General features: G+C 39.1%; 1 protein-coding gene across 1 annotated transcript in view; it reads right to left on the bottom strand.

Moving 5' to 3' along the window:
- The window catches only part of NEK10 (NIMA related kinase 10), a 214,046-nt gene that overhangs the window by 23,628 nt on the left and 163,018 nt on the right, over nucleotides 1–27,400 (bottom strand). The window contains exons 30-32 of the mRNA XM_052000279.1: nucleotides 21,096–21,133; nucleotides 20,830–20,970; nucleotides 5,502–5,602 (exon numbers count right to left, since the gene is read on the bottom strand). Of these exons, the coding sequence (XP_051856239.1) occupies nucleotides 5,502–5,602; nucleotides 20,830–20,970; nucleotides 21,096–21,133 (280 nt within the window). The remainder of the gene's footprint in view (nucleotides 1–5,501; nucleotides 5,603–20,829; nucleotides 20,971–21,095; nucleotides 21,134–27,400) is intronic.

The raw sequence follows: 27,400 nt of genomic DNA, 5'->3' as shown, positions 1-27,400 counted from the left end.
TTCTCCAGCTCATATGATAGATGAGGAAACTGAGGTAGGCAGGAATAAGTGCCTTATCTGGGGTCCAGACTAAACTCAGGAAGAGAAGTCTTCCTGACTGCAGGGCCAGCACTCTACCCACTTTGGGACACCTCAAAATCATGAGGAATATTCCCCCTCTCACAAATCCTATATTTATCTCCTAGTTCTGCCCTCTGGGACCAACCAGAGCAATTCCAATCCCCTTTCCAAATGACAGTCCTTCAAATAACTGAGCAGATCAGGCTGCTCCAAGTCCTCTCTTCCCCAGGCTCAGCACGCCCATTTCTCATACGATGCGGACTCAGGGCCCTTCACACCCATCGTCCTAACGCCATCTGGCTTTAAACCACGGCTCCCAGGACCGATCACACGTACTACGATGAGGACGGATGCTGTAGCACTGCAGGAAGTGGACGGAAGCCCCATCTCTCAGCCCAAGAATCCCCTATCACCCTGAAGCCAGACTGAAACCATCAACATCCCCAGATCTTTCTGCAGAACAACTGCTCCTTAGCTGCCTCTCCCCCCTTAGAGTCAGGAAGTTGACTTTTTGTACCCAAATGCAATGCATTAATACCTCCTCAGACTTAGCCCAATGATCTAGCCCGTCAGAATCATTTTGGCTCCACTTTGGTTTTCATTATGTTAGTTCTCCCTCCTGGCCTTGTTTCATTTGCTAATTCCAAGTCTATAATAAAAGTATGAAGCATTACAGGATCAAGCCCAGATCCCCAAGTACTCCCTGGAAAATTCTAACTATTGTATCCTTAAGCAACTAGTCTTTGAGTCTGGCCATCCAGTGAGCTCTGGAAGGAAGACACTGTATTCCTACTGCTGGTATTTTGTTGGGTCTTTTTTTGGGGGGGTGTTTATATTTTATTCCCTTGCTCGGAAAAACAGTACTCATACAAATGAGCTTTGCCTGCCTTGCTCTCGGCCTGCAGCTTTTTTCTAGGCAGTTGGTCAGTTTTAGATGCAAAGTATCATTATTTTAAGATGCTTATCAAAACAAAACTCCCAGGCATCCCTGTTTTAAAACAAGATATCTGCACTGACCGAATGGTTCATTCCTAAGCAGCCACCCAGAATGGGGGGCTGCACAAATGAAGAAACCATTCCTAACAGACTTTTTCTTAGCTCAAACACAGGTTTTGGTTTCCAGCAAGTAAAATTATCAACAAATTCTACTCTCTGCTTGCTGGTCTGAGATTGTCATTTTAGTTTCGACGAAAATAGATGTCAAATCAGTGAAGACAGGGTAAGGATGTTAACATCCTGCCTTTTAAAATAGTTGCTTTTACATTATTTTCTCAGAGCCAACCAACCTGTTTCCATGGAAACTGCATCAAAAAGGCCCCAGCAGCCAAAAGCCAGAAATCTCCCTTCTATGTTTCATCTGCCAGTTGTCAATCGCTCTCTGTACCTGCAACTTTTGAGTAATGGCCCCAGCTTGAGTATCCCAGAGTTGGGGCTTGGAAATATTTCCAGAAAAAGAAATGTGACTTTGACCATTTTGCTTTGCATCCACCCAGGGTAACAGATGCAATGTTATCAAGGACAGATGACTCTTAGTTCTGATCTGGGCAATTAAAACCGCAGCTGATACAGAGCTGTAATTTTAGATCTGGTTTCACCGCCTTACTTTAAAAGCATCTACTTTGTTTAGCACCAGAGGTTAAAGTCCCCAAGAGAGGTATCACTTCCTCCCATGTACAATGCTATAAACTTTGAATTATTCTGCAAATATATTTTTAATCAAAAAAGTTAGAGTATTGAATCCCATCTTGCCAGGGTGTGAGGAATCATATGTTAACCCACGGCAGCTTAAGAGCCCAAAAGAAGGTATTTATAAGAGTTTTACTTTTACCTTAGTAATACTTGGAAAGCAAATAAAGAGAACTAATAGTTCCATAATAAAAATTCTTCATTGTATATAAATTAACATGTCAGACATAAAGAAACTATATATGAATTTTAAAACATATTTTTACTCTACATAATCATCAGGAGCTCAAGTAGCTATTAAGGTTAATTCTATTAAGATAAAGTAAAAGCTTATTTTAAAACTAGAATTCACTATCAATTTAATGGAAATCCTTTTGAAATGGAAAATAATGCTGGGATATGGATCAAAGGCAGCATAGGAATGCTTTATTTGTCTGATTTTCTAGGGGAAGGAATTATGAAGTGAAGCTTTCAGATAATTGAAAATGGAATAAACATTTATTAAGCACCTACAGGTGACAAGCACTGTACTAATAAGTACTTGACAAAGACTATCCCATGTGATCCCATGAGATAACACACATGAAGTGCTTTGCAAATCTTAAAATTTTAGCTATCATTATTAATACATTATTCAGGGAATTTACAGTCTAGCAGCAGAGGCAAAAGAAGGTGATAAGCACTTCAAAATATAGGCAGTGCTTCAAGGTTTGGGAGGAACAGACTGATTTGAAGCCTCCGGTAAAATAGGCCTTTTTGTTTGAAAGCAACTGGCCACCTGCATTGGAGGAGCTATTTGGCCTCCCTCCCTTCCGATGTGCAGAGGCATTCAGAGAGAGGGAAAGCTGCATTTCTGCGTTCCCATAAGGCCCGATGGGAAGTGGTCACCAAGCCGAGACACATTATCCAGGAACTGGGAGACAGAGAAATTGGTACCCACTCTTCTGAGCCATATGCTTTGCAGTCAATTAGTAAACATATATTAGTGTCTAATGTGTGCCAAGCACTGTGCTGAGTGCTGGGGAAATGAAAAGAATCAAAAGAAGAACCCTGCCCTCCAGGAGCTTACTTACAGTCTAACAGTGAGACAACGTGCAAAGAAATTATACAAAGGAAGGATACGTGGAGATAGTTGACAGAAAAAATAGTTCCAAGAAAAGATTTTAGTTGGGGCAACAGTGGGGTTTTTGTTGAGATTTGGAAGGACCCAGGAAAGTCAGTAGGTCAAGGGGTGGGGATGTTCCAGATCTGGGGGACGACAGGCCCGCAGTCAGAGAAGGGATGTTTTGTTCATGGAATAGCCACTGCAAAGGTAAGACCCACTATGTGCCTAATATTATCCAAGGAAAATGATGCAAAATGAAAGCCCCTGCTGTCATGGAACTTATATTTTACAGGAGGAAACCTCAATCTTGAAGAATCGACATAACATTTGCCACGGTTCCTCTAGCTTTTTAAAAGCAATGAGATTACTTAATTGTCCAGAAACCAACAATAAGGCATACTTGGAGAGGGAGCATGATGTATGTAGTACAGAGAATGCTGGGCCCGGGATCAGGAAAAAGGCAAGTTGTAGAGAGCTGTGTTGAAACACTTCCTTAAAATGATTTCAAAGAACCCTAGAGAGACAGAGGAACTGATGCTAAGTGAAGTGAGCAGAACCAGGAGATCATTGTACACAGCAACAGCAAGATTATGTGAGGATCAACTGTGATGGGCGGGACTCTTTTCAACAAGGTGGTGATTCAGGCCAATTCTAATGGACTTGTGAAGGAGAGAGCCATTTGCACCCAGAGAGAGGCCTGTGGGGACTGAGTGTGGTTCACAACAGAGCAATTTGACTTTTTTTGTTGTTTGCTTGCTTTTTGTTCTTTCTCACTTCCTTTCTTTTTGATCTGATTTTTCTTGAACAGCATGATAAATGTAGAACATATTTAACCTCTATTGGATTGCTTGCTGTCCAGAGAAAGAGGGAGAAAATTTTGGAATACAAGGTTTTGCAAGGATGAATGCTGAAAACTTTCTTTACATATATTTTAAAAATAAAAAGCTATTATCAAAAAATACTTCCTTAAAAAATAGTTGTGCCACTCTGGGGGCAAATAATCCTCTCTGGGCCTCAGTTTCCTCATGTGTAAAATGTCATCTGAAGCCCTTTTCATCTCTAAATTTACAAGATGAAATGTGAGATCAAATCCTGTCTCCAAACACAGACCCTGGATAATATTTAGCTTTTCTGTACCTCAGTTTCTTTAATTGTAAAATAAACATAATAGTACCTATGAAAGGTCATTTTTATTACACAACATACATGATTATTATCTATCACAAGTGACTGGTTTTAGCTTTTTTTGTATCCCCCAAGCACTTAACTCTTTAAAAAAACTTGCTGACTAGACATTCAAATAATTTGACACCAAGTTTTTCTTATGATTTAAATAACCAATTGCCATTTCACCCACCCACCAACATTTTCTTTAATAAGAGGCACTAATGTGGAGTGGCCCTAAAAACTACACAAGACTTTTGGGACAGCCTTTTATTAGAAAAGTTAGGGTAATAATAATAAATCATATTTTATTAGAAAACATTTATTCAATATCAGGATTTTTACTTTACCTTGGGGACACAAAGATCAACAGGGCATGAAGATTTAGATCAGAGATTATCATTTGGCACCCATGAACTTTTTTAAAAAAATATTTCAATGGATTGCCAGATAATTGGTTTCCTTTATGATTCTAAATCTTTTCTTTTATAATTTAAAAAAAAATCTTAAAAAGAAATCACTGGTTAACTGCTAAATGGTTCTTGCATACAAAAGTTCACAAATTCCTGCTTTGGGTGTTTTGCCCTGTGTGAATTATTATATGTGTTTTTATAACTGAGCAAATGAGATTTCAAAGCAGTTAAGTGATATGCCTAAGTTCATATAGCTACTAAGTGTCACAGATGGCTTCGTGTTACAAATTATTATTTGTATTATTACAAACACACATTTTTCCCATGGTTTAAGCAACATACTAGGTATGCTGACAAATATCTAACAACCAGCTTTTTGAAAAAGAAAAACAAAAGAGGCATGACATGCGCCTTAATTTCTCCTGCATTGTATAAGTTTTCTCCACTACTCTCTTAAGTGTAGACAATCAGCGAACAAGAAATCAAGCCCATATTTGTAACATTTGCCTATTTCCAGGGGTATCAATAATCACACTGAAAATACAACCATTGGCTCTCGAGAACCAGCAAGGGCTGCCCATCTTCAGCCCATCCTTGTACATAAGCATTATTTTTCACCAGTCTAACACTTTATGAATTACTGTCAACCTTATTCCTAGGTAGCCCTAGAGTCCGGACAGCTGCTTCCGGATGAGGCTGTTGAGACACCTTCTCTCTCTCTCCTTCCTTTCGCTTCCAGGCCTGCCTTTCTGGGAACCCAATCCTCTCTGCCAGCCTCACATCGGACATTCTGAGTAGCTACTCATTGAAATACATGATCCTTATGTTTCTTTGCCATCAACAATATACACTAACTTACAATCAAAGAACTGTAAAGCCCAGTCTCCCTGAGACTTAATTACTCACCTGCTCTCTCATCTGGGAGAGCCAAAGACTGGGTCCCACCATGCTGAGGCAGAGAATGAGAAGGGCAGAAATCATGGGAGAATTCTACTTCAGCCACGGAGCCATCAGCGAATGGAAGATGAAAGGGCAGGAACAAGAGAGAGGCAAGTTAAGAAACGGGCACCTACCTGGGTGATGTAGATAATCTTATGCAGCTGAATTAAGATTTGCTGAATGGGATCACTGATCTGCCGTACTTTTCTCTGGGACACAGCAATCCCCGCAGAAGCTGGAGAAGACAATGCTACAATTAGAATAAGACTTCCATTCTGTGATTTCCAAAGTAAATATTAGTGAAGGCAGTTGTAATTAAGAGGTGGGACTTTGCTGTGTTTAATTCTGCAAAGGACACATAATATTGGATGGAGAAAACAGCATCGAATTCCCTAGCAAAAAGGCAAGTCCTTCATAAAAGCTGCAAGGTTTCATCAATTGGGACTACTGAACATGTGACTCCTTTATTTCTATTGGCCTGACAGCTACTTGTCAGAAGAAAATTGAGGTCTGAAATCTCCCCAGTGTAATATGCAGAATGAGACACAGCCCAAGTGGGAATTAGTTTTATTAGACTATGAATATCTGTTACAAACACTTGATTTTGTTTTATGGGGGGGGGAGAGGAAGGAAAAGAATTTGGATGGGGGGGAGAGGAAGGTTAAAAGACAGTTTTGTTTTAAATCTACCATTAGAGAGAAAGACTGTTTAGTTCCTTTTGGTATCTTTGCCTATAATTAGTGTCCTACTATCATGAATGCAAAGCCAAGCTTTAAGAGGATTCTAGAGGACCTTAGAAGGCCATCATGTCCAATTCTCTTATTTTTAACATGAAGAAAGTCGTGGAGAGACTGAACAACTTGCCAAAGGTCACACCACTAGCAAGTGTTTCAGGAAGCATTTGAACCCAGGTGTTCCTGACTCCATGGTCCAATGCCTTATCCACTTTGAGGCTGAAGTGACTTTCTACTCATAGCCCTTTAAAAAATTAAAAATATAACTCATTATTAAAACTGTTAAATAGTACCACTAAATAGGACAAGGGATCTTATTACAAGTCACTTTTAAAGAAATGCACACCTAAGTACAATTAAATACAATCTATATTTTCAGTTACTTGGTTTTCTCCCAAAGACCTAGTAGGAATTTCTCCTTAATTCACTTCAGGTCCTCGGGTTAGAGGTAGAACACTAGTATTAAAATGCCAGCAGACTGCTTTTGGTGGTCACTCCCATTACCTCTCCAATCCCCACCTCGGATCCCATTAATCTTGTGGCCACTAATATCCCCTTTTCATTCCATCAGTCTCTTGCTTTCCTCTCTCTACGGTCATTTTACGAAGCCCAGAGACACCACAGCACATCCATTCTCCATCCTGCCATGACTGCCGAGAGCAATCCTTTCCTTCCCATCCTCAATCCCTTGTGCGACCGCAGCTACGTGTCCAATCCCACCCTAATTTGTATGATGGTCATTTATGTCAAGGTCTTGCACACTTTTTGTCACCTTCATAGTCCCACCACTGCCATGTAGGTGATTCATACTTTGTACATTTGTGGAAACAAACTGACCAACACGACGCCTTTTTTCTTTCCTCACCAATGCATTTAATAGGCACCTAATGAAGGCTGACTGATCCACACTCTCCCTGAAACCCTCATTTCTTGGCTTTCTTGACAGGACCTTAGATGAATGAATTTTTTTTTAAGACTTTTCTCTTTTTAAGAGTTTTAACAATACGTAACACAAACTAGCTTCTGGTGGGAAGTGTTTTCACAAAAAGCTTGCATCTTTTCACTTGAAAAATTACATTAAAAGCATGTAAACCAATTTTTTTGAGTTTATAAAAGCTGGAAAATAGTCTCAACACAAACATAAAATCCATTTTCAAGTCTGGAATGGTATACTTTTTGACTGCCTTTTATTTGTTAAATAAATTTAGCTGATATCTTTTGTTATTAGCTGCCTGTATTTTTCCCCTCCTAGAGAGCCTTCCCATCTAAGAATTTGTTTTAAAAGAGGAAAACTGTGCCAAAAAAATCAATACCACCGCAACCAAAAAATCAAACAATATATGCAATGTTCCATATCTAATGACTCCTCATCTCTGTAAATGAGTGTACAGAAATATCAAAGTGCAACATTACATGCTTTCAAACATTTTTCATGGGTTCAGTAATAAAATCTCAGTGGAAAATACCCAATAGTAAAAGTACAGGCAGCTTCCTGCTTTAAATAACTTCCAGGAGTCCCAGAGGCCCGAGTACCGTCTTCCTTTTCCATGTCACCTCTTGGACTGTGATAGTAGATATAGTGTGTGTGTGTGTGTGTGTGTGTGTGTAGGGGGAGATCTACTGCAACCTGAAAGAGAACACTTCTCCCCCAGCCTAAACCAGCCCTTCTTTTCCACCATCACTTCTATTGCCTGACTTACTGAACTTTTATCCAGAGCCATCTTCAAAACCAGAGCAGCCAAGGAGCGTGGCAACATGGATGCTTCATTAGGAACATTTCCTGAGTACTTTCTGAGGCCCAAATCGGAGACAACATTGTTATAATATTGTCTTTATATATCTGTACAATTAGCGTGCCTACCATAGGGAAGGAGCTGGATTTTCCCAATGCCTATTTAACTCTGAAAATGGATCAGCAGGGAAATCATGATACAATTTAGAGCATGAGACACCAGCCAACCACAAGCAGTATCCATCTATCAGCTGCTCTAAATATAAAAACAGACAAAGCTAAGCTAAAGAAAGACCTCCATTTTTAGACATGAGACTTGATTTTTAATGGAATTTTTTTTTAAAGAAAGCTCTCTTGTCAGCAATCTAGATTCTTGCTCATTACAGCTTTACAAATGCCACATGACACGGGGTGTCTTCAGGTTCTCATCTGTAAAATGGGCTGGAGGGAGGGAAGGTTAGACGAGAGAGGATTTGCAGAGGTACAGAGAGATTGGAATGAGAGGTAGAAGGAGGGGAGGAGGGAAATGCAATCCTTGAGAAATAGTTCATTTTTGTCACTGCATCCTCAGCATCCAATAAAGTACCTACTGCTTGTGGATTGATTCATTCACTGGAGAAATCTGACATGAAAATCATGTCTGACTTTCATGACTCCATTTGCAGTGAAATGATCTGTCATTTCCTTCTCCAGATCATTTTACAGATGAGGAAACTGAGGCAGGGTGAAGTGACTTGTCCAGGGTCATAGAGCTAGTGAGTGTCTGAAGAGTCAGACTCAAGAAGATGAGTTTTCCTGACTCCAAGCCCTATTTGAGCTATGGTACCAGCTACCTACTACATTCCCCATTCCAGTTCCAATTTGATTTTTTTCTCCAACAATCCCAGGCTAAGGAGAAGGGTGTGTTTTTCTATTGATTTTTTTTTCTTTAAAAAGATAAATGAAGATAAAAAATCATATGGTTCTCTATTTTTATTCCTTAGTGTTTAAAGGAACTAAACCAATTGCTGAATACTGAGGATAGGATAAACTCGGCAATCTTCCTTTATCAAGATTTTAAGCCTTTCACCCTCAATAAATCTTCAAGACTTTCAAAAATATTAGGCTTTCTTATCACTTTTTGAGGACTACAACATTTACCCTGAGTATCTGATTATGAGAATATTTTTTAATAAAATAATTTCCTCCTAAAAGAATAGAACTCAAGTAGATGATCATATTTCAAACTCTGATTTGGCCAAGTATGGCTATTTGTGATGTGTAGTCTTTTCATTCTCACTTTAAAAACTGCCTGATGCATGTAGTTTTCATTTAGAAGTCAGTCAATCAATGTTTAAACCATCAAATACAGATTAAGTACCTACTATGTACTATGCACTGTATACTATAGTCTCAAATCTTTAAAAAAAAAAAAATTCTGGATTTTTCACTTACATTCTGAATAAAACATTCAGAGCTTCTGAGTTTCTTTTTAAACAATAATGAAACCATATATGGTTTCATTTCATAAAAAAACTGAATTTTTTAAAAGCCTGATTAACTTAGATTTTCAAACTAGCCTTTCTTTTAGAAAACATGAAGCTAAATTTTCTTTGAGGGGAGAAAAATCATTATCCTTTACCATGCTACTTTTAAGTGATTAAATTGATTACAAACTTGCAGAAAATACATAATCCAATCATCTAGAAAGTACCCATACTGCTGTATTACTTGAGCAATTTGCTGAATTTACACTTTTTCATAATTATTTTGTTTTCCAGCTCTACAACATATTAAAATATCCTGCAAGGCAATTCCCAAACTTTATAGACCTTATTTTAATTACTGACTTAGTTATTAGCCATTGATACTTTGGGAATTGATTTGCTCCACATGTCTAATCTTTTGAAACTGAAAGCCCTGTCATAAGAACTAAAGTTTCAATTTAAATAGCCATTAGAATAATAGATTGTATTCTACTTGTTTGTTGTTGTTCAGTCATCTCAGTCATGATTTCATGGCCCTATTTGGGGTTTTCTTGGCAAAGATACTGGAGTGATTTCTTATCTTCTCCTTTAATAGATGAGGAAACTAGATAGCTAAGTATGCAATAGATCAGAGCACTAGACCCGAGTTCAAATCCTGCCTAATCTTAGAAAAATCATTTAATATTTGTCCACCTCAGTTTCTTCATCTGTAAAATGACTCTATCACTCAGAGGTATTAAGATGAAAAAAATTTGTAAAATGCTTTTAGAAACCTTAGAGTACAGTAAAAATACTAGCTATTATTTTTTAATTAAATGGTGATTTGACAATCAAACCATAGACTCCCAATTAAAAGGAACTTCAGAGATCATGTAATCTAACTCCATTTTACAGATAAGGAAACTGAGACTTCAAAGTGTCTCACGCAAGGTCCTTATCTAAAAATCTAATCCAGATTCATATAAATATTAAAGATTAAAGTCCATTTGTTCTTACAAAAATAAATAATGCACCTGTAAAATTCTGGCCCCTAAACTTTCCATCCATCTCTGAAAATTAAACTCAGTATATCTGGCATGCTAACGAATAACTAGTCTTAAGACTCTCCTTGATCGGACCTCCTCTCTGAGAACAAGCTTTCTGACCACTGGTGACAGGTGGAATGATGCACTGCTCACTCACTTACAGAGAGTCATCCCATATCAACAGATGGGGAGAAATTTCTATCCTGCTGCAGGGATGGAAAGGAACTTGGATTCAATCGACACCTGAAATAATCTTTATTTCACGAGCCAGAAGCTTCATTCACGCACACTCCTTTCTCTTTGAGGTGATCAAACAAGCAGATCTTTCTTCCACTTTTAAAAAGGGCACTTGAATAGTGACTTTAATCTGGGAGAATGACTTCTAGAAAATGTCTTTTTCCCACTTTTCTTAACCTCTTTCTCTTTCAGATTTTGTGAAACAAGAACTAGAGGCTCAGAATGGATTTCCTGGAATTTATCTTGATCCCAGGGACCTATCCTAGTGACTATAGAGCATCCTTGGCCTTATCCATACAGTCAGGAAGCTCTGGTTATTATATCAGATGAAAGAATCAGTCTGATTCACCTTCACTCTCATAATGTGGGGAAAAGATTGGCTTTCTTCCTAATTGCCCCATTAGGAAATAAACAAGTAAAATGGGCAATCCTCAGTGAGGTACTAAGGCACTTACTCAGAGTACTTGAATCTTATTTGTTATTTTTAATATTAGAATGGAATCAATTCTCTTAAAGATTCAGGACCAATTCTTCCACTCCAGACTCTTCCCTCTTACAAGTATGAGCAAAGAAGAATGCTATGAAGTGCCTTTGTTTAAATTACTCTGGAAAGAGAATTCCTGGAGGAAAAAAAACTCCAAAGGTTGGGGGGAAACATGGCAGTGCCCTGAAGCCAGGAACCATTTTGGCTCTGGATCCCATGCCCCTGACATGGGGCTTTGGATAGAGCAGATATTTAATAAATATATGTTAATTTGAAACTTAATTTTAAGGCAGAATTAGGAAATAAACCCCCAATTTTGGGGCTGACAATTCCACATGCATAATTATTGTCTGTCTTTCCAGGACAGTAAAAGGTTCAACTTTTATGAGAAGCGAGTTCACAAAATGAACCTTGGGGATTTTCTCAGCATGTTCTAATGACAGGCAAGCTCTTTTTCAACTTACGGCAATTAGAGCAAGCAGTCAGAATGAGCAATTTTATTACCAAGGAGAGATGATAACAAATGACTTGGAAAAGTCCTCCTCGCACCACAATGGGAGTTTCTGGGCCTTTCATGTAGAAGACCATGGTCTGACTGCAGCAGACAGAGTGCTGGGCCTGGAGTCAGAAGGCCTATATTTAATTAAACTTCAGCCACTTGTTGGCTATTTTACCTATGTTATCCGAGCTTCTGCCTCAGGTCCCTCAGCTGTCAAATGGGCATTACTAACAGGGCATTACTAACAGCACTTCCAAATAAAATTATCCCTCTTTGCATATGATGGGATGATATATTTAGAGAATCCTAGAAAATCATTCAAAAACCTACTTGAAACAATTCACAGTTTTAGCAAAGTTCTGGATATAAAATAAGCCCACACAAATCATCTCCATCTCTATATGTTACTGCAAATCCCATCAGCAAGAAATAGAAAGAGAAATTACATTTTATATTATGTAGACAAAAAAAAGTACTTGTTAGTTTATCTGCCAAGACAAAAACCCAAGAACTATATGAACGCAATTACAAAACACTTCTCACACAAATAAAGTCAGGTTTAAACAATTGGAAAAATAGCAATTATTCTAATATAATAAAAAATGACTATTCTGCCTAAATTGGTCAACTTGTTCAGTGCCAATCCAATCAAACTGCCAAAACATTATTTTACTGATCGAGAAAAAATAACAAAATTCATCTAGAACAAAAGATCAAGCATATCAAGGGAATTAATGAAAAAAAAATTAGAAAGGATGGTGGCTTAACACTACCAAATCTAAAACTATATTATAAAGCAGTAGTCATCAAAACCATTTGGTACTGGATAAGAAATAGAGTACTGGATCAATTTATAGTTTATAGTTAAGAGATAAATCCCTAAACTCCAGCTTCTCAAATAAGAACTCACTATTTGACAAAAATTGTTGGGAAAACTGGAAAATGTTAGAAACTTGGCATAGACCTACACTCATACCTTATATCAAAATAAGGTCAAAATGGATACATGATTTGGACATAAAGGATAATACTATAAACAAATTAGGAGAACAAGGGATCATTTATCTATCAGATCTTTGAACAAGGGAGGAATTTATGACCAAAGAGGAACTAGGGAACAATACGAAAGGTAAAATGGAAACTTTTATTACATTAAATTAAAAAGGTTTTACAAATTAAAAAGGTTTTACATCAACAAAATTAAAATACAATGCTAAGAAAAAATCTTTACAGCCAGTATTCTGATAAATATCTGTTAGGATTCTTACAAGGTGCTAAGTCAGCTATCTAATTTAGCCTGGTACTTAACAATTCTCTAGTTCACTAATGTACTTAGTACTTATTAGAGTTCTACAAGATTCACACCTTTAAGAGAGCATATATAAATAAGCTAGGAGCCTCAATCAGGATTCAGTCCAGGACATTCAGAAGTCAGAAAGGACAAGCCCATTCTCGGAAGAGGAGACATATTCATTCCAACTTCCACCTTTGTGCTGGCTGGAGACATTCAAAGGGAGCTAGAGGCTGAAGCTGGCAGAGGCAAAGGACTAGCGGCAGGAGCCCTCGGAACCCAAGGAGAGAGATAGGCCTCTAAGAAAGCTAACTGGGCCCAAGGAAGGAGAAAGACTTGGAAAGAAAAACTAAAGGATTTGGACTTTAACTCCTTGCTGCATTTGGGGTGATTATTGAACTAAAATGAAGGCTGCCCAGAAGTCCCCCAAGAAACCTGCTCCCAGACAACACTATATTTTAGAGAAGAACATTAAAAATATCTTATTTCTAAAAGAACTGTGTCAAATTTATAAGAACACAAATCATTCCCCAATTGATAAATGGTCAAAGTATATGAACAACTTTTGGATGATAAATTAAAGCTACCTATAGTCTATGAAAAAATGCTCCAAATCACTACTGATTAGAGAGATGTGAATTAAAACAGCTCCGAGGTACTACCGCATACCTCTCAAACTGGCTAAGATGACAGGAAAAGGACTCTGTTGGTGGAATTGTGAGATGATCCCAACATTCTCGAGAGCAATCTGGAACTATGCCCCAAAGGCTATAAAACTGACCTAGGAGTGCCATTACTGGGTCTGTAAACCAAGGAAATCATAAAAAAGGGAAAAGGACCCACATGTCCCAAAATGTTTGTGGCAGCTCTTTTTGTGGTAAAGAATTGGAAAATAAGTACAGATCAATCAATTGGGGAGTGGCTGAACAAGTTAAGGTATATGACGGTAATGGATTATTATTGTTTAATAAAAAACAACGAACAAGCTGATTTTAAAAAGTCCTAGAAAGGTTTACACGAACTGATGCTGAATCAAATGAGCAAATGAACCAGGAGTACATTGTACACAATAACAGCAAGAATGTGCGATGATCAACTACGAAAGGCTTGGTACTTCTCAGCAGTTCAGTGATCTAAGGCAATCCCAATAGACTTTGGATGGAAAATGCCATCTGCATCCAGAGAGAGAACTAAGGAGACTGAATGTAAATCAACACAAGCTATGTTCACTTCCTTTTTCTGGTTTTTTTTTTTCCCTCTCCCCCATGGTTTTTCCCTTTTGCTCTGATTCTTTCTCCCAACATGATTCATAAAGCAATGGGTATTAAAAACAATTATTTGACTGATTTTTAAAATATAACATCATCTCCCTCCCAGGGCCTTTGGGAGGATCAGATGGGTTATCTGTGTGGTGCTTTAGCACAGTGCCTGGCACAGAACAGGTGCCACATAAATGCTATTATTATCCATTAGACCGGAAGCTCCTTTTTCTGCCTCTTTTTGAATTTCCAGTACTAAACTATGCACAATACCTGGAATATAGTAGGTACTTAATGTGAATGACTGTGATAACAACCCAAATTCATCATCATAAACATGCCCTCTAAGTCAAACTGTCAAAAAAATGCTAAATAATGTGCCAGGATAATATATCAGATACAGTATTGAAGTCTGGGGTTCTTTTTTAATTGTGTGTGTGTGTGTGTGTGTGTGTGTGTGTGTGTGTGTGTGTGTGTAAAATCTATCTATCTATATATACATATCTATAGATATATATAATATAAAATCTATTGTTAATCATGTCTATACTTTCCAACAAGCTTTTTAGTATTTGTATGAAGTTATATGTGGAGCCCCACAGCACAGCTAGAACAATATGCAAACAACTGATCTAATTTGGTGGCAACAGTCAATCAATTAAACGTTTATTAAGCCATCACTATGGACTAGGCACCTTACTAAATGCTAGGTTACAAAGAAAGGCGAGGGCCTTATAGCTAATCTCTGATTAGGCCCATAAACAAACTTACCCCTCCCCCCCTCCCCCCCAGCAACACTTTTCTCTCTAGTCAGCATCCTTCTAGCCCTGACCACTTTTCTGCTGTGTCTCCCTTTGCTCACAAGTGGTGTCTGCTCAGGGAAAGCAAGCTAATCTCCTGCTAATTAAATTTATAACCACATCATAATCATGACAATGAATTTCATGCCCTGCCCTCTCCTTCAAAGTGTAGTTTTTGGTGCTTGATCCAACACCCTGCAAAAGCACGTCAGGATTTAGACTCCTTAGGATTGGCCGTGTTATGGTTCTCACTGCAGAGGGGGAATAAGTGTGTCATCCACTGCACCTGTGGACAAAAACCCATGGGAGTCGGTGTTAAACTCTGTGTCCAAATCCAAGCTTTGTTTCTTATGAGTGGTGGGCAATTCACCTGGTTTGGACTGCAGTGTTCTCAGCTAGAAAATGAAGGGGCTTAGATCTCAAAAGTCTCTTTGAAGTTCAGTCAAATTTTTTTTAAGTTTCCACTACTGTACTCAATTCAATCCAGCAAACATTCATGAAGCACCTGCTCCTATATTCCACACACTGCTAGTGCTATTGGTGATGAAGTAGTAAAAAATAAGGTGTTTTACCTGGGAGGCAAAGCTAATACCCATGAAATAACAAGGCAAGTCAAGAATCAGCAGAGACTTATATGGGGATTGTGGGGCACCTTTAAATGCGAGGGTGCCTTCAATCTGGAATCTTATACTAGATACCCTGATGGCTACCATGATACTATAGAGATTTCCATGCCCTAAAAATCTTTCCAGTGCTCACTGATGAAATATAAACCAGAAGCCTTTGCTCTTTGGAAAATGAATAGCAAGTATTTGCTTCAATATCCAACTTGAAGGAAGGTTTTTGGGGACTCCTCCGAGTTAAGTCAGGGTAATAGAAATATGAGCTGCACAGGCAGGGGTAATCACTCAGCTCATGCTTTAAATGCTTCATTTAGATCTGACCTTTATGAACAAAAGACAAGTCTAAAAATAGGTTCTGCAGTGTCTAATAAGAAAATATCATCATTAACAGCTGAGAATCACAGTTCCTATTTCTGTTTGAGAAAGAGAATACCAGAATCCCCTCCACCAGTCTGGTGACTTGCCTAAATAATGTTGTCAATCTCAGGGAAACTAAGCAAGCCTCTTCTCTGTCCCAGATCGCAGGTCAATCAATGTGAAAGATGGGTTGTGTGTGTGTTTTTTTTTTTTTTTTAGAAATACTAAAGCACTGGAGGCCAAATAAATGCTAATGTGTTCTACCTTTGACAGAACACTTATTGTCAGGAGAACAACAAATTCCAGCAATAGAATAACTTTCTTATGGTTCCTTTTTATGGATGGAACATGGTTATTTAACCCCTGATGTGCTGATAGCTATTCATGGTTCTAGAGCTGGGAGGGACATCAAAAGCTCATTTGACAGATGAGGAAATAATCTCAGGGAATGACTTGAAGGTCATATTAAGCATCAGGAAAGAGGTTTTAACCCAGTTCTTTCCCAAGCTCAAAGACAGTGGCCCCCCTTCATACTTCTTCCCTACATCGGGCTTGCTCCTGGTTCCCTACACCCTATACACCACAAACATGCTACAAACTCCTGTCATTTGACAAATGCAGCTTTGCAGGCCAAGTAAAGATTTGCCGAGGATTTTAAAACCTCTTAAGCTTTTTCTTTTACAACACTAAGATGGAACTCAAACTTTTTTCCCTTGCAAAAAAAAAAATCACAAACTTTAATTATAGAGAAAGTCAAGGCTTCAAAGTTTCTGAATTATAGCATATAAATTAATTATCAGTTCAGTAAAGACTAATGAATTTACCCAAGACTGCTTTAGAATTAATAAGATGTATATATGTACAAAATAAATCAACCAGGCAAATGCGTTGGATTAAAGGAAATTACTCAGGGAGCCAAAGGGACATTCGAGAAACTTCATCCTCTCTTCCACCTTGGCTTTTAGGGGGTTCCTACGGAATAATCTGCTGAGGGAAAATTTAGAGTGCATTTGCACCAGCCTACTGGGTACTGCACGCTATCATACTTATATTAACAGCTGACATTTACACAGTGCTTTAAGGTATAAAAAGCTTGTGTGTAAAATAATAAATAATAATAATAATAATAGACAAGAACTTAGCAGGGAACCAAGAGCTCATTTTCTCTTATTTTTTTATAAATCTCTATGGAAAAAAATCATGGTGGAAAAGTTTAAGTCACATCTGAAGTAATTTAGTGGAGCACTGAATGGTCTGTAGTACTGGTCTAATAATAGCAATTCTCTGTGCTTTGAGGTTTGCAAAGCTGTATATTTACATGATCTTGTCTTGTTATCATAACACTGAGGTAGTTGCATTTTACACATTTTACAGATGAACAAACTGAGGCCTAAAGTCAAACAGTCGCAGCCAGGGAGGGCAGAGGAGAGAGTCTCGGCCTGTGCTGGAAGTTCAGTATTCTTTCCGTGGCGTTAACCCTCGCAGGAGTGTGTCATCCCCCGCCCCGCCCCCCGCACAAACGAGGTGCCATCTGGAGAGGTGGTGACTTGTCAGAGTTGTAGGCAGGCCTTCGGGGCTACTTCCACTTCCTCGTGCTATGGAGAACCATGGGCAATTTCCACTATGCTGTGCTATGGTATGGCCCGGGGGCCAAAGCCAAAATCCCCCAGATATGGAAAGGACTGAGTTCAAATTCAGCTCAGCTGCTCACTCTCAGTCAGCCCTCTCTTGTAAAATGAGCCCTGGCTGCTCTACCTAGGATCCCAAAGGTGGAACCGTGTCATGCAAGAAGTGCTGAGTGTTCATCCAGCACAGATGATGTGGGTCCTTATGGACCCCTCACATTTGCTGATGTTCAGTCATGTGTGACTCTCTGTGACCCCATTTGGTGTTTCCTTGGCAACGATACGGTGTGTTTGCCATTTCCTCCTCCAGATCATTTTACAGATTAGGAAACTGAGGCAGATGGGGTAAATGGCTTGCTCCAATTACACCCACTCCAGGACATTACGCCTCCTAGCTGTCTAGACCAGGGGTCCTCAAACTACCGCCTACGGGCCAGATGCAGCAGTTGAGGATGTTCATTCATCCTCCTCCCCCAGGGCTATGAAGTTTATTTAAAGGCCCACAAAACAAGTTTTGTTTTTACTCTAATCCGGCCCTCCAGCAGTCTGAGGGACAGTGAACTGGCCCCCTATTTAAAAAGTTTGAGGATCCCTAGACTCTAAACTAAGTTACATGAATGAACTACAAGTTAGGTAGAGATAAAAACACCTGGCAGAAGCCTGTTCCTGGGGATCCAGTGGGCTAATAAACATGTAAGGAAATGTAGAATGCTTCATGTTTATCTATCTTAACAACAAAAAATCAAAGGTGTAAATACATTCACTATAGACATACTAGAATCAGGATATTAAGAACAAAAAGTTTTTATGTCAATGTACACATTGGTGCTCATCATCAACTTTTAAAGTATTAAATTCAGCAAACATCTATTTATTAAGTACCTACTATGTGTGGTGCATTGTGCTTAACTTCAGGAATATAAAGAAAGGTCCAAAAAAGGTATTTTCTAACTTAAAAAAAAAGAAATTATTTTTAAAGAAAATCAATAGTTAACATTAATTTTTGTGGGAAAAAAACTAAAGGGGGAAAAGCACTGTGTGAATCACTTCATAAATATCTCATTGCAGTAAGGATTATATGGTAGAAGAATTTGGGCCCTAAGGATGACAACGTATGAGACGAGAATGATTCTAGATTGTAAATGATTTGATTAAAGGCTCCAGAAATGACATTTTCTTATTTCATTGAAATAAAAATACTGTCTACTCTGACTAACAGCATATGTCTCACAAAAACAATCTGATGCTTCTATTGCACATCAATTGGACACAGAATTGTTGACTGCTTCTGTGTCTGTGTGCATAATAAATCTCTGGGCTAGCCTTCTCTCCTGCTCTCAAACCGCAGCTGACGATCCGTCACCATCTGCTGTCCCCCAGGCTCAGTTTGCTCCTGGCTCCTCGCCCCCCCCACCCCGTGGCCCACGGAGCCCATCAGTTCCCGAGGGCGATGGCGCCATCTTCACGACATTCCCCACGGCGGCACCTCAACCTTGGAAAGTCAGGTAAATTAATGAGTGCTGTGCTTTTAGGCCTGAAGGCCTGAGTTCAAATCTAGCCTCAAGAGAGTTACTAGTTGTGATCCTGGACAAGTCACTTTATCTGTAAAATGGGGATAATCCCAGCCCCTGCTCACAGATGAGACTGTAACTGGAAAGTGCTCAGCAGCCAGGGCCCGGCATATACCAAGTGCTCCACAGTGATCGGCCTCCGGGCTCTGTGCCCTCGCCAATCCATCAGGTAGGATACCGGCATGAAGCAGGCTGCTCTTGCACCCAGTGCACCATCTCTCACCTCTGAGCCTCTGCACCAGTGGGGACCCAGGCCTCCCTGGGCCTTTTACAAGCCCAGCTTCCTTCCAAGCGCAGCCAAAGGCCACATTCCCAAGGAAGACCCATTCCCAAACAGGCACGCCTCGCTCCTTCCTGGCCCTCAGTCAATGAACTATTCCATCTCTATATAACACGCCAAAGAGCACACAAGCGGCAAGCTCCATGCAGGCAGGAACTATTTCATCTTTGTCTAAAAGCACAACTTTACTCAAATGGCTCAAATGGCACTGACAGCCACAGCCTTTGGTACACAGTAGATGCTTAATAAATGCTTGCTACATGATTAACTGAATTTCATCTTACTAGGTAAAGCTTAGTGATGAGGTTTTGCCTAGATCTCAAAACACTCAAACCACATAGTGATCAATACAGTAATTTAGAGCATTATCCAATTATCTTATTGAGCTGTAACTAACCATAAAGACAGTTCCAAACAGAAATCAATTGCCCCACAACCTAGCCCTGTTATCATGGTCTATACTCACATTTATAGCATCTTACATGAAACAACCTGAGTTTATTTTATTTTCACCTCATTGAAGGGAATAAAAATGACAAATCTTGGGTAATATATCTATGTACATATAAATTTATATATGTATAGGCTTCTATATTCATGTCAAATGTTACATATAAATGTTTATGTACACATATAACATTTTATTTATATAATTGTTTATATATTCTACATATACAACATAATACACCGTTATATATACATATATAAATTTATTTCTGTAAATCTGTTTATATATATATGTCTATATGTTTATGTATAAATCATTTTATATATATATATAATATATATATACATATATTAAAATTTATTTACTAACATCAAGTATCATACCCATTCACCAAAATAATGGCATTCAGACTTTTGATCCTAGATTCAAACCTTAAAGGCAGAATCATAGCTTCTGTGGTTATAATAAAAGCTATATTTTATTTTATGACTTTTTAACATTATTTTGTGGCACTTGTAAACAGAAGGAAACATTCTTATTCCCAAATCAATGACTCGATGTGAACATCAGAGAGAACTCTAAAATTCTAGAACTATTGACAATATAGTGTGTTGTATTCAAATCTAAAAGGGTCAGTGAAGTCTGTCAGAATAGGCGGGAAAAGAGACCTTTCGTATGGGTCGTATAATATGGCTTTTGTCACATCCATGCATGTTACTAGCATATGGTTAGCAGGTGTCCTTGAAAGTGTCAATAATTCAGCTGGTTAACATTTCCTCCCCTTAAATACCCCAAAGCAGAAATGAAAATTATGGAGAAATAGCCTATAATCTTTCCATCAAATAAGGGAACACAGAAAGCACTTGAATCCACTGAATCGCCGTACTCCTAAGGACGGACAAACATAATGGGTCTCCCCGCTGTTTCTATTCAAATGGCATCTCAAGGATCATTCAGATGCTTCTGGCCCAACTATCATTCTGTGTTCTCCTATTGTTTGCTCGACATCAAAATGATCTAATAAGTACTACCATGATCTTTCAGATTGCGAAGAATCACAGCGGGAAGGCTGTGCGACTGCCACCCTGTCACTAACGAGGCCTCTATTTTCTTAACGTGGGCCCTGAACATGAGTGATGGCACTTTCAGAAGCAGGTCAAGAGGCAGCAAAGCTGAAGAAATAAAAGGAGGAAAGATATAAAACTGTAACACAATTGCCAATGAACTCGGAAGAGGCTTTAAAAAACATTTTTACATATATATGTGTATATGTCATTTGATATAAATATTAAATTACCTGGTCTTGGTCTTGATCCAATTCCTCCGGTGTATTCCCTGAGAAAAAGAATGAATATTTATGAGCATGACATTCTAATGCAAGATCGAATTGAGTTCTATCAATAAGAAGCAGAAAATCTTGTCACACGTCAGAATCATTGACAAGCCACATCATGCTAGTTCAGCGAGACATCCGAGGCCCTGGAAAGAGGAAGATCAGCCCAGGCTTCGTCCAACAATTTTAGGCCCTGCCACCAGTTCTCGTGTCCTGGCTTCTGGATGGTAAATAAATCCTTATCTTTCCAAGCCCCAGCCTAACCCCAACCCTGCTGCAGCTGCTCCCTCCCAGCCATCTTCATCACATCCTTGCTTTTTGTTCTCTTCTCCAAGGCACTTAGCACAAAGTCAGTCACACAGGAAGCATATTCATTCATTTATTGGGGCAGGCAATGTGGAATTCTATGAAGGTGAAGAAAACATCCCAAGCACTCGCCCCAAACATTACTCTGTCAGACATGTAACCCAAGGAGGTCCATCAATTGTGGGCTAGCTAAACAAGCCATGGGCGCTCAAATGTGACGGACTATGGCTGTGTCGGAAGAAACGATGACTATGAGGAAAACTGAAGTGTGAGAAGAACCATCTGAACTGAGACAAAGTGAAGAAAAGCAGAACCAGGAAAACAACATATGCAACGACCACAAGGATGCAAATGGAAAGAACACAAAACAAAACAACCGAAATTAAATGCTATAAATGTTGAATGATGAAACTGGTCACCAAGGAGGACATAAGAGAAAATCCTATCCCGTGCTTCTTTGCAGGGCTGGGGGACTGTACACTGCAGAGAACATCAGGCTTTTTTGATACATTGCTTAGTTTTATTCAATCGTTTTTCTTCCTCTTTTTAATTCCTCATCAAAAGTGCTTACTCTCAGGCAGGGAGAGAAGCCAGAAACATTGGAAAATAATGTATGAGAGGTAAAAACAAAATATAAAAATAGAAATCTCATTCAAAAAAGATTATGGCATTACAAACAAGAATATCTCTTAAGACTATTTTTAATTAAGGAAAAGTATTTTTTAAAGTTATAGTATATATACTCTTAAAAAAAAAATCCTTTTTATTTTCACTGTGTCCAAAAAAGAACCCTGGAAAATAAATGATTTCCCTGGTCTCATGACTTAAATTATTCCAAAAACACAGTACAGCTAGTACTGCTCCATAATGCCAATTCCTATCCCCAGTTCTCCTACCCTATCCTACCCTGCCTTCTTTCATCCACCTTTCAAATTGTCTTCCCATTTTATAAGCTGCTGGTAAATCTATCTCCTATCTTTGAGCGGTTTGCCCAGTGCATACCAAATATGTTGAGAAAGGTTCTTAGGGGACCAGCATGACTTTTCCCCCCAAGCCTATATTACTATTTCTAGGCCTGGGTTTTTGAGGCAGAGGGTTGAGGTTTATATTTCTACTCTGTTACTTCACTGACAGCATCACATTAAGCAATGAAATAAGGATGCTTAACATTTAAATAATTTCCATATGAGTTTGACATAAACAAAACATAATTGTGAATCCTTCTTTAAAAATGATTAGGAACTTCTTTTTTAATCATAATTACTTAGTTGCTTTTGAAAATTCATTTTTCTTGGATGGCTGGAATTAGTATACTTCTAACTTCTGTGAAATCTTACCTAAAGGATTGTGTTTTAGAGAAGCCATTAGGGTTTCTAACTTAGTTTTACAGCTAACTTTTAATTGGGTTCCAATCATTCCCAAATAGATTGCAATGAAAAGTACATAAGTAGAAATAAGCATTTATTATATTAATTAGAAGACAATTCAGTCATCTTGAATTTAAAAATAAAAAAGGAGAGTCTAATTGTGACTCAAAGTAATATCACTTAAAAGTCAAAATGTATGGCTAACCATTAATTCTTGGATGGACTCAACTGAACAGATGGCAATAGGGAGAGAATCAACTCTTTTTAACAATGCTGTAGCATTTTCAATTCAAATAGTTATACTAGGATTGTGGTGAACAATCCCCACATGCTAAGGCAAGCAGGTAGATTAGTGTGAATGCACAAGGCCATGGATTGGAATAATATGTCCAAAGGAAAACCATTCCAGATTTTCCAAAAGTGATTGAAATTGACTTCATTTCCTGGTCTGAAAATGGAGCAGATATTTAATGAGATTTTGACAAGACTTCTGATTTCATTATTTAGGGGACTCTTAGCTAGGAAACTCCAGCTAGGAAACTGGATCTAGAGTGATCTACACTCACCCATGCAGAGCAGCCAATGATGCTTCTAGACAGTCAATCAGGGAGGCTTTTGAGAAGCAAATGGCAGGTCACCCCAGACCAGCTCTCCCAACTGATTAGCAAGATCCCAGAGAAGCCAAGCAAGCTTAGGAGAGGACAAGGATCTGATGAAGACAGGTTGCAAAGTTAACTCCATTGCAGATCCGATCTCCAAAGTCCGATGTGGCTTCTCCATTGTGCCGGAATAATCAGAAGATCGGAGAAAATTCTAGCTTCAAGGGAGTTGCTTTTGATTTACATCATTACATGCCTTCCAAGCATATTACACAGCCCAAACAGGTTGAAGCAGTAGCCAAGTAGGTTGTAACTTGATAAAACCAACCACAAAAATTCAGACTTAAAAAATTTTACTGTGGGTAAAATGATCAGAAAATAAATTAATGATTGAGCTAATTCTTTTTCAAGTGGAAATATAAGGAGCTTCACTGCAATTTGGTTGGCACCTTTAAGGCTGCTCACAGGGGAGAGGATGAAGGGCATATGAGTCAAAAGGGATCAATGAAACAGTGAAAAGGTCTTGGCTCTGAAAGCAGAAGACCTTCATTCAAATCTCATTCCTGATACTTAACTCTTCAAGATCTGGAGCAAATCACTTTACTTTCTCTCATTTACAAAATTAGGCTGATGGACTGAATGCCTCTGAGCTCACTTCCAGCTCATGATCTATGATTCTGAGACCTGAGTCTCCTGAATCTCCTGCCTCTAACAGTTACTAGCTATGTGATCATGGGAAATTCACTTTACCTCTACTGCCTCAGTTTCCTCATCTATAAAACGGGGACACCAGCAGCACCTACATCACAAAATTATGATGATCAAATGAGATTTCATAAGAGGCAGATGGGGGACAGAGAACCAGACAAAGACATTTGAGAGACAGAGACAGACAGAAGAGAAGCTTTTGAACCCAAAAATACTATATGAATGTTAGCTATTACTGACTAACAACCCCCTCCATTTTAAAGAAGGGGCATTGTGACTTTCCTTGGTCACTCCATTCTGTTTTGCTGGCTAAAATATGAGGAGTTCCTTAAAGGCCTTTAAACCAAGCTCTTTTTTCAAAGCATTCCCTAATGCTATGCATATAATGACAAGTTAAAATTATCAAATCAGATTTGAGGATCATAAAACACAGGGACGCCAGAAACAAAGAAATAATAAACCATCCACTTCCAGCTCTTTCACAGAGAAAGCATAATAACCAAGGGAATTGTGACTCTGGCCTGGTGATGACATTTCCTATTGACTGTTCAGATAAGTTAAGTTGGTTCTAGACGAGCAAAGACCAGTTGGCTCTGTCTTACTAAAATTAGCATAGAGATTATGAGAAAAATAGGCAGAGCAGATGATGGGGGGAAGCTCTGAAAAAAGCAGCAGCAGCTGTTAACGAGAGACCAGCTACATCGACTGAGATCATACAACGGTCTTGCTGCTATACCTGCAAAACCGGGATTTAAATCATCCTTAAACACAAATGCCAAAACACACCTGCATCAGATAGACACAAATAGAAATAAACTAAGTCAGCAGAGGGAAAGCTGGAAGCCCACAGGCAGATCTTGGCTACTGAAAACCTTGGACCACTTAAGGCTGTCTGCTCCCTGTGGCCTGTTTCCGTGGCAACAAGAGGCAGGCAGGCGTGGAGAAACCTTGTTCCTAAGCAACAAGAAAAGGAGAAAAAGCAGGGCTTCAAGCTCATGGCATTGGCCAAGGTTCTGGGTCCGGGATGGCAGAAGGGTTTTGGGCTCAGGCATCTATAAACTTTATCACAGAAAGACTGACAGAGTTTGAAGGAAGGTCATCGGTAGCTGTGGGAATCTGTAGCTTAGAAGAAGTGGGTAATGTCCAGGAAAGAAGCAAATGTGTTCATTATAATTCCTGTTGGCTGCTCAATCCAGTCTGGACCGGCGAGCCTTCCATTACAGGATCTCACTCTAGCTCTCTCTTCTTTTTTTCTTTTTTGCTCCTTACCCACCCCAAACTACTGCATGCTGCTGCTTCATTTAAAAAAAATGTCGCTAGACAAGTGGGGTTAGGTTAAGTCACTTGTGCAGGGGCACACAGCTAGTAAGGATCAAGTCCTGATTTCGGGACCAGTGTTTTATCCTCTGGGCCACTTAGCGGCCCCTATTGCTTCGTTTTAAAAGTAATATTTAGTGAGTATTTTTCTCTGTTCAAGGCACTGATATAAAAATGCATGAGACAGGGTCTTTGCCTACAACGAATTATTTTGTAGGGGAGATAAGACAGGTAGAAATACGTTTAACACTAAGTAAAGTTGATAAGTGCAGCAGAGATGTGTGAAGATGTGCTTTAAGTGTTCCACATTTGGGAGAGGCTATTTCTGGATAGAGAGATCAGTGAAGGCTTCCCAGATGTGATCAGATTGGATTGAATCTCTCAGTTCAAAAGCCACCAGTGGCGTCTTAATTGCCAAATCTTATTTCTCTGCAGCCCCTAAAGAGGGGGCCCAATTTCCCCTCCTGGAGGCACTTTCCTTTCTGACTCCCTACGATCTCACCCTCCTAGTGGTTCTGCTATCCATGTGACTGCTGCTTCTCAGGTCCTCTGAAGGACCATCTCCACCTCACGTCCCCAACTATGGAAAACCCCAAGGATCTGTCCTAGGTCTTCTTATCTCTCTAGTCACATGAACTCTATTTTCTCTATGCTGATGAGCATCTACACACACACACACACACACACACACACACACACACACACACACACACACACACACTCCAAGTCTCTTTCTGGGGTTCTAACCTCAAATCCCTGTGGGATCAAATAGTCTGTGGGCTATTCATCACTGCCCAAGGGATGCCTCACAAGCAAGGCAATGTGAGCAGGCAGGAAACAGACTAAATGTCTTCTCCCCCAAACTTGCTTCCTTCTGCCCCAGAAGCCCCAGTCATCGGGACACCTCACTTTTCAATTTCATTGTCACCCCTGACTCCTCATGCTCAGTCATTTCTCATGACCAATAAGTAAACTTCATGCCCATCTGCATGACTTCTCTCTCATGAACTCCCCAGTCTCCTCTGACCCTGCTTCAGGCTCGCATCAGGCCCTCTTCGATGAGTCCCTAAAAGGAACTCCCTCTTTTCCTACTCCAGGTCGCATAGTGTTTGGGGGCCACTTTTTTAGGGGGAAGAACTACTTCTTCTGCCTTTGGGCCTTCAAAGAGTGTCAAGAGTAACTTGCACAGAAGTGTATTCTAGTTCTGGCTTTGATGCTAAAACTAAGTGTGAACTGAGAAGCTTTGCACATCCCGACGAGTTCAGATACACATTCTCTTTTTCTTGATCATTGTTACTAAGTGTCTGTCATATCTCAATTCCTTCCATCAATTCAATCAGATTTTTACGCTGTTGACCCATCCATAAAATGATGCATTCTGTCATTCTCAGCTCCTGAGGTGATTTTAAAGGAACACTTAAAATTAGGAAAACTTTCAGCTGATTCAGCTGAGCAAACATGCTTACAGAACATAGATGCCAGCCATTTGTATTTCTTCCTTTTCCTCTCTACTAGACTCTAAGTTCTAGCAGAATGGAGATTGTCTCCCTTTCTTTCATGTGGCTATGGTGCTAACTACTACTATCTATAATGAGTTCTCAACAAATAAGAATCAAACAATAAAAAAGAAAAATATTTTCTTTTAGGAAATCAGTATAGATCTTTCTAATGTCATCAACATGGGCCGTAACTCTTCTCCTGGAACATCTGCCCAAGAAATTATCTCCATACATGTGTGTGGACTTTTGAACAGTCAGTCTATGAGAAACTCTTTCGAATGCTGCCTACAAACTCCATTAACACAAGGAAAATTTTCTTGTTCTTATTATGTATGGGGTATATTGCAGTATATTTATGGCCTCAGATGCTTAACTAAATAAAACAAGAAGCTAGAAGAACTGAGTCCAGGGGATAATCTTAGATCTTGGTCTATCCTTATGTATCACATGCATTTGTTCAATCAACAAACATT

Source organism: Antechinus flavipes, chromosome 5 (assembly GCF_016432865.1).
Source record: "Antechinus flavipes isolate AdamAnt ecotype Samford, QLD, Australia chromosome 5, AdamAnt_v2, whole genome shotgun sequence".
NCBI classification, from domain to species: Eukaryota; Metazoa; Chordata; class Mammalia; order Dasyuromorphia; family Dasyuridae; genus Antechinus; species Antechinus flavipes.
The sequence above is the reverse complement of the archived record's forward strand: the minus strand, read 5'-3'. Positions and strand labels throughout refer to the sequence as shown.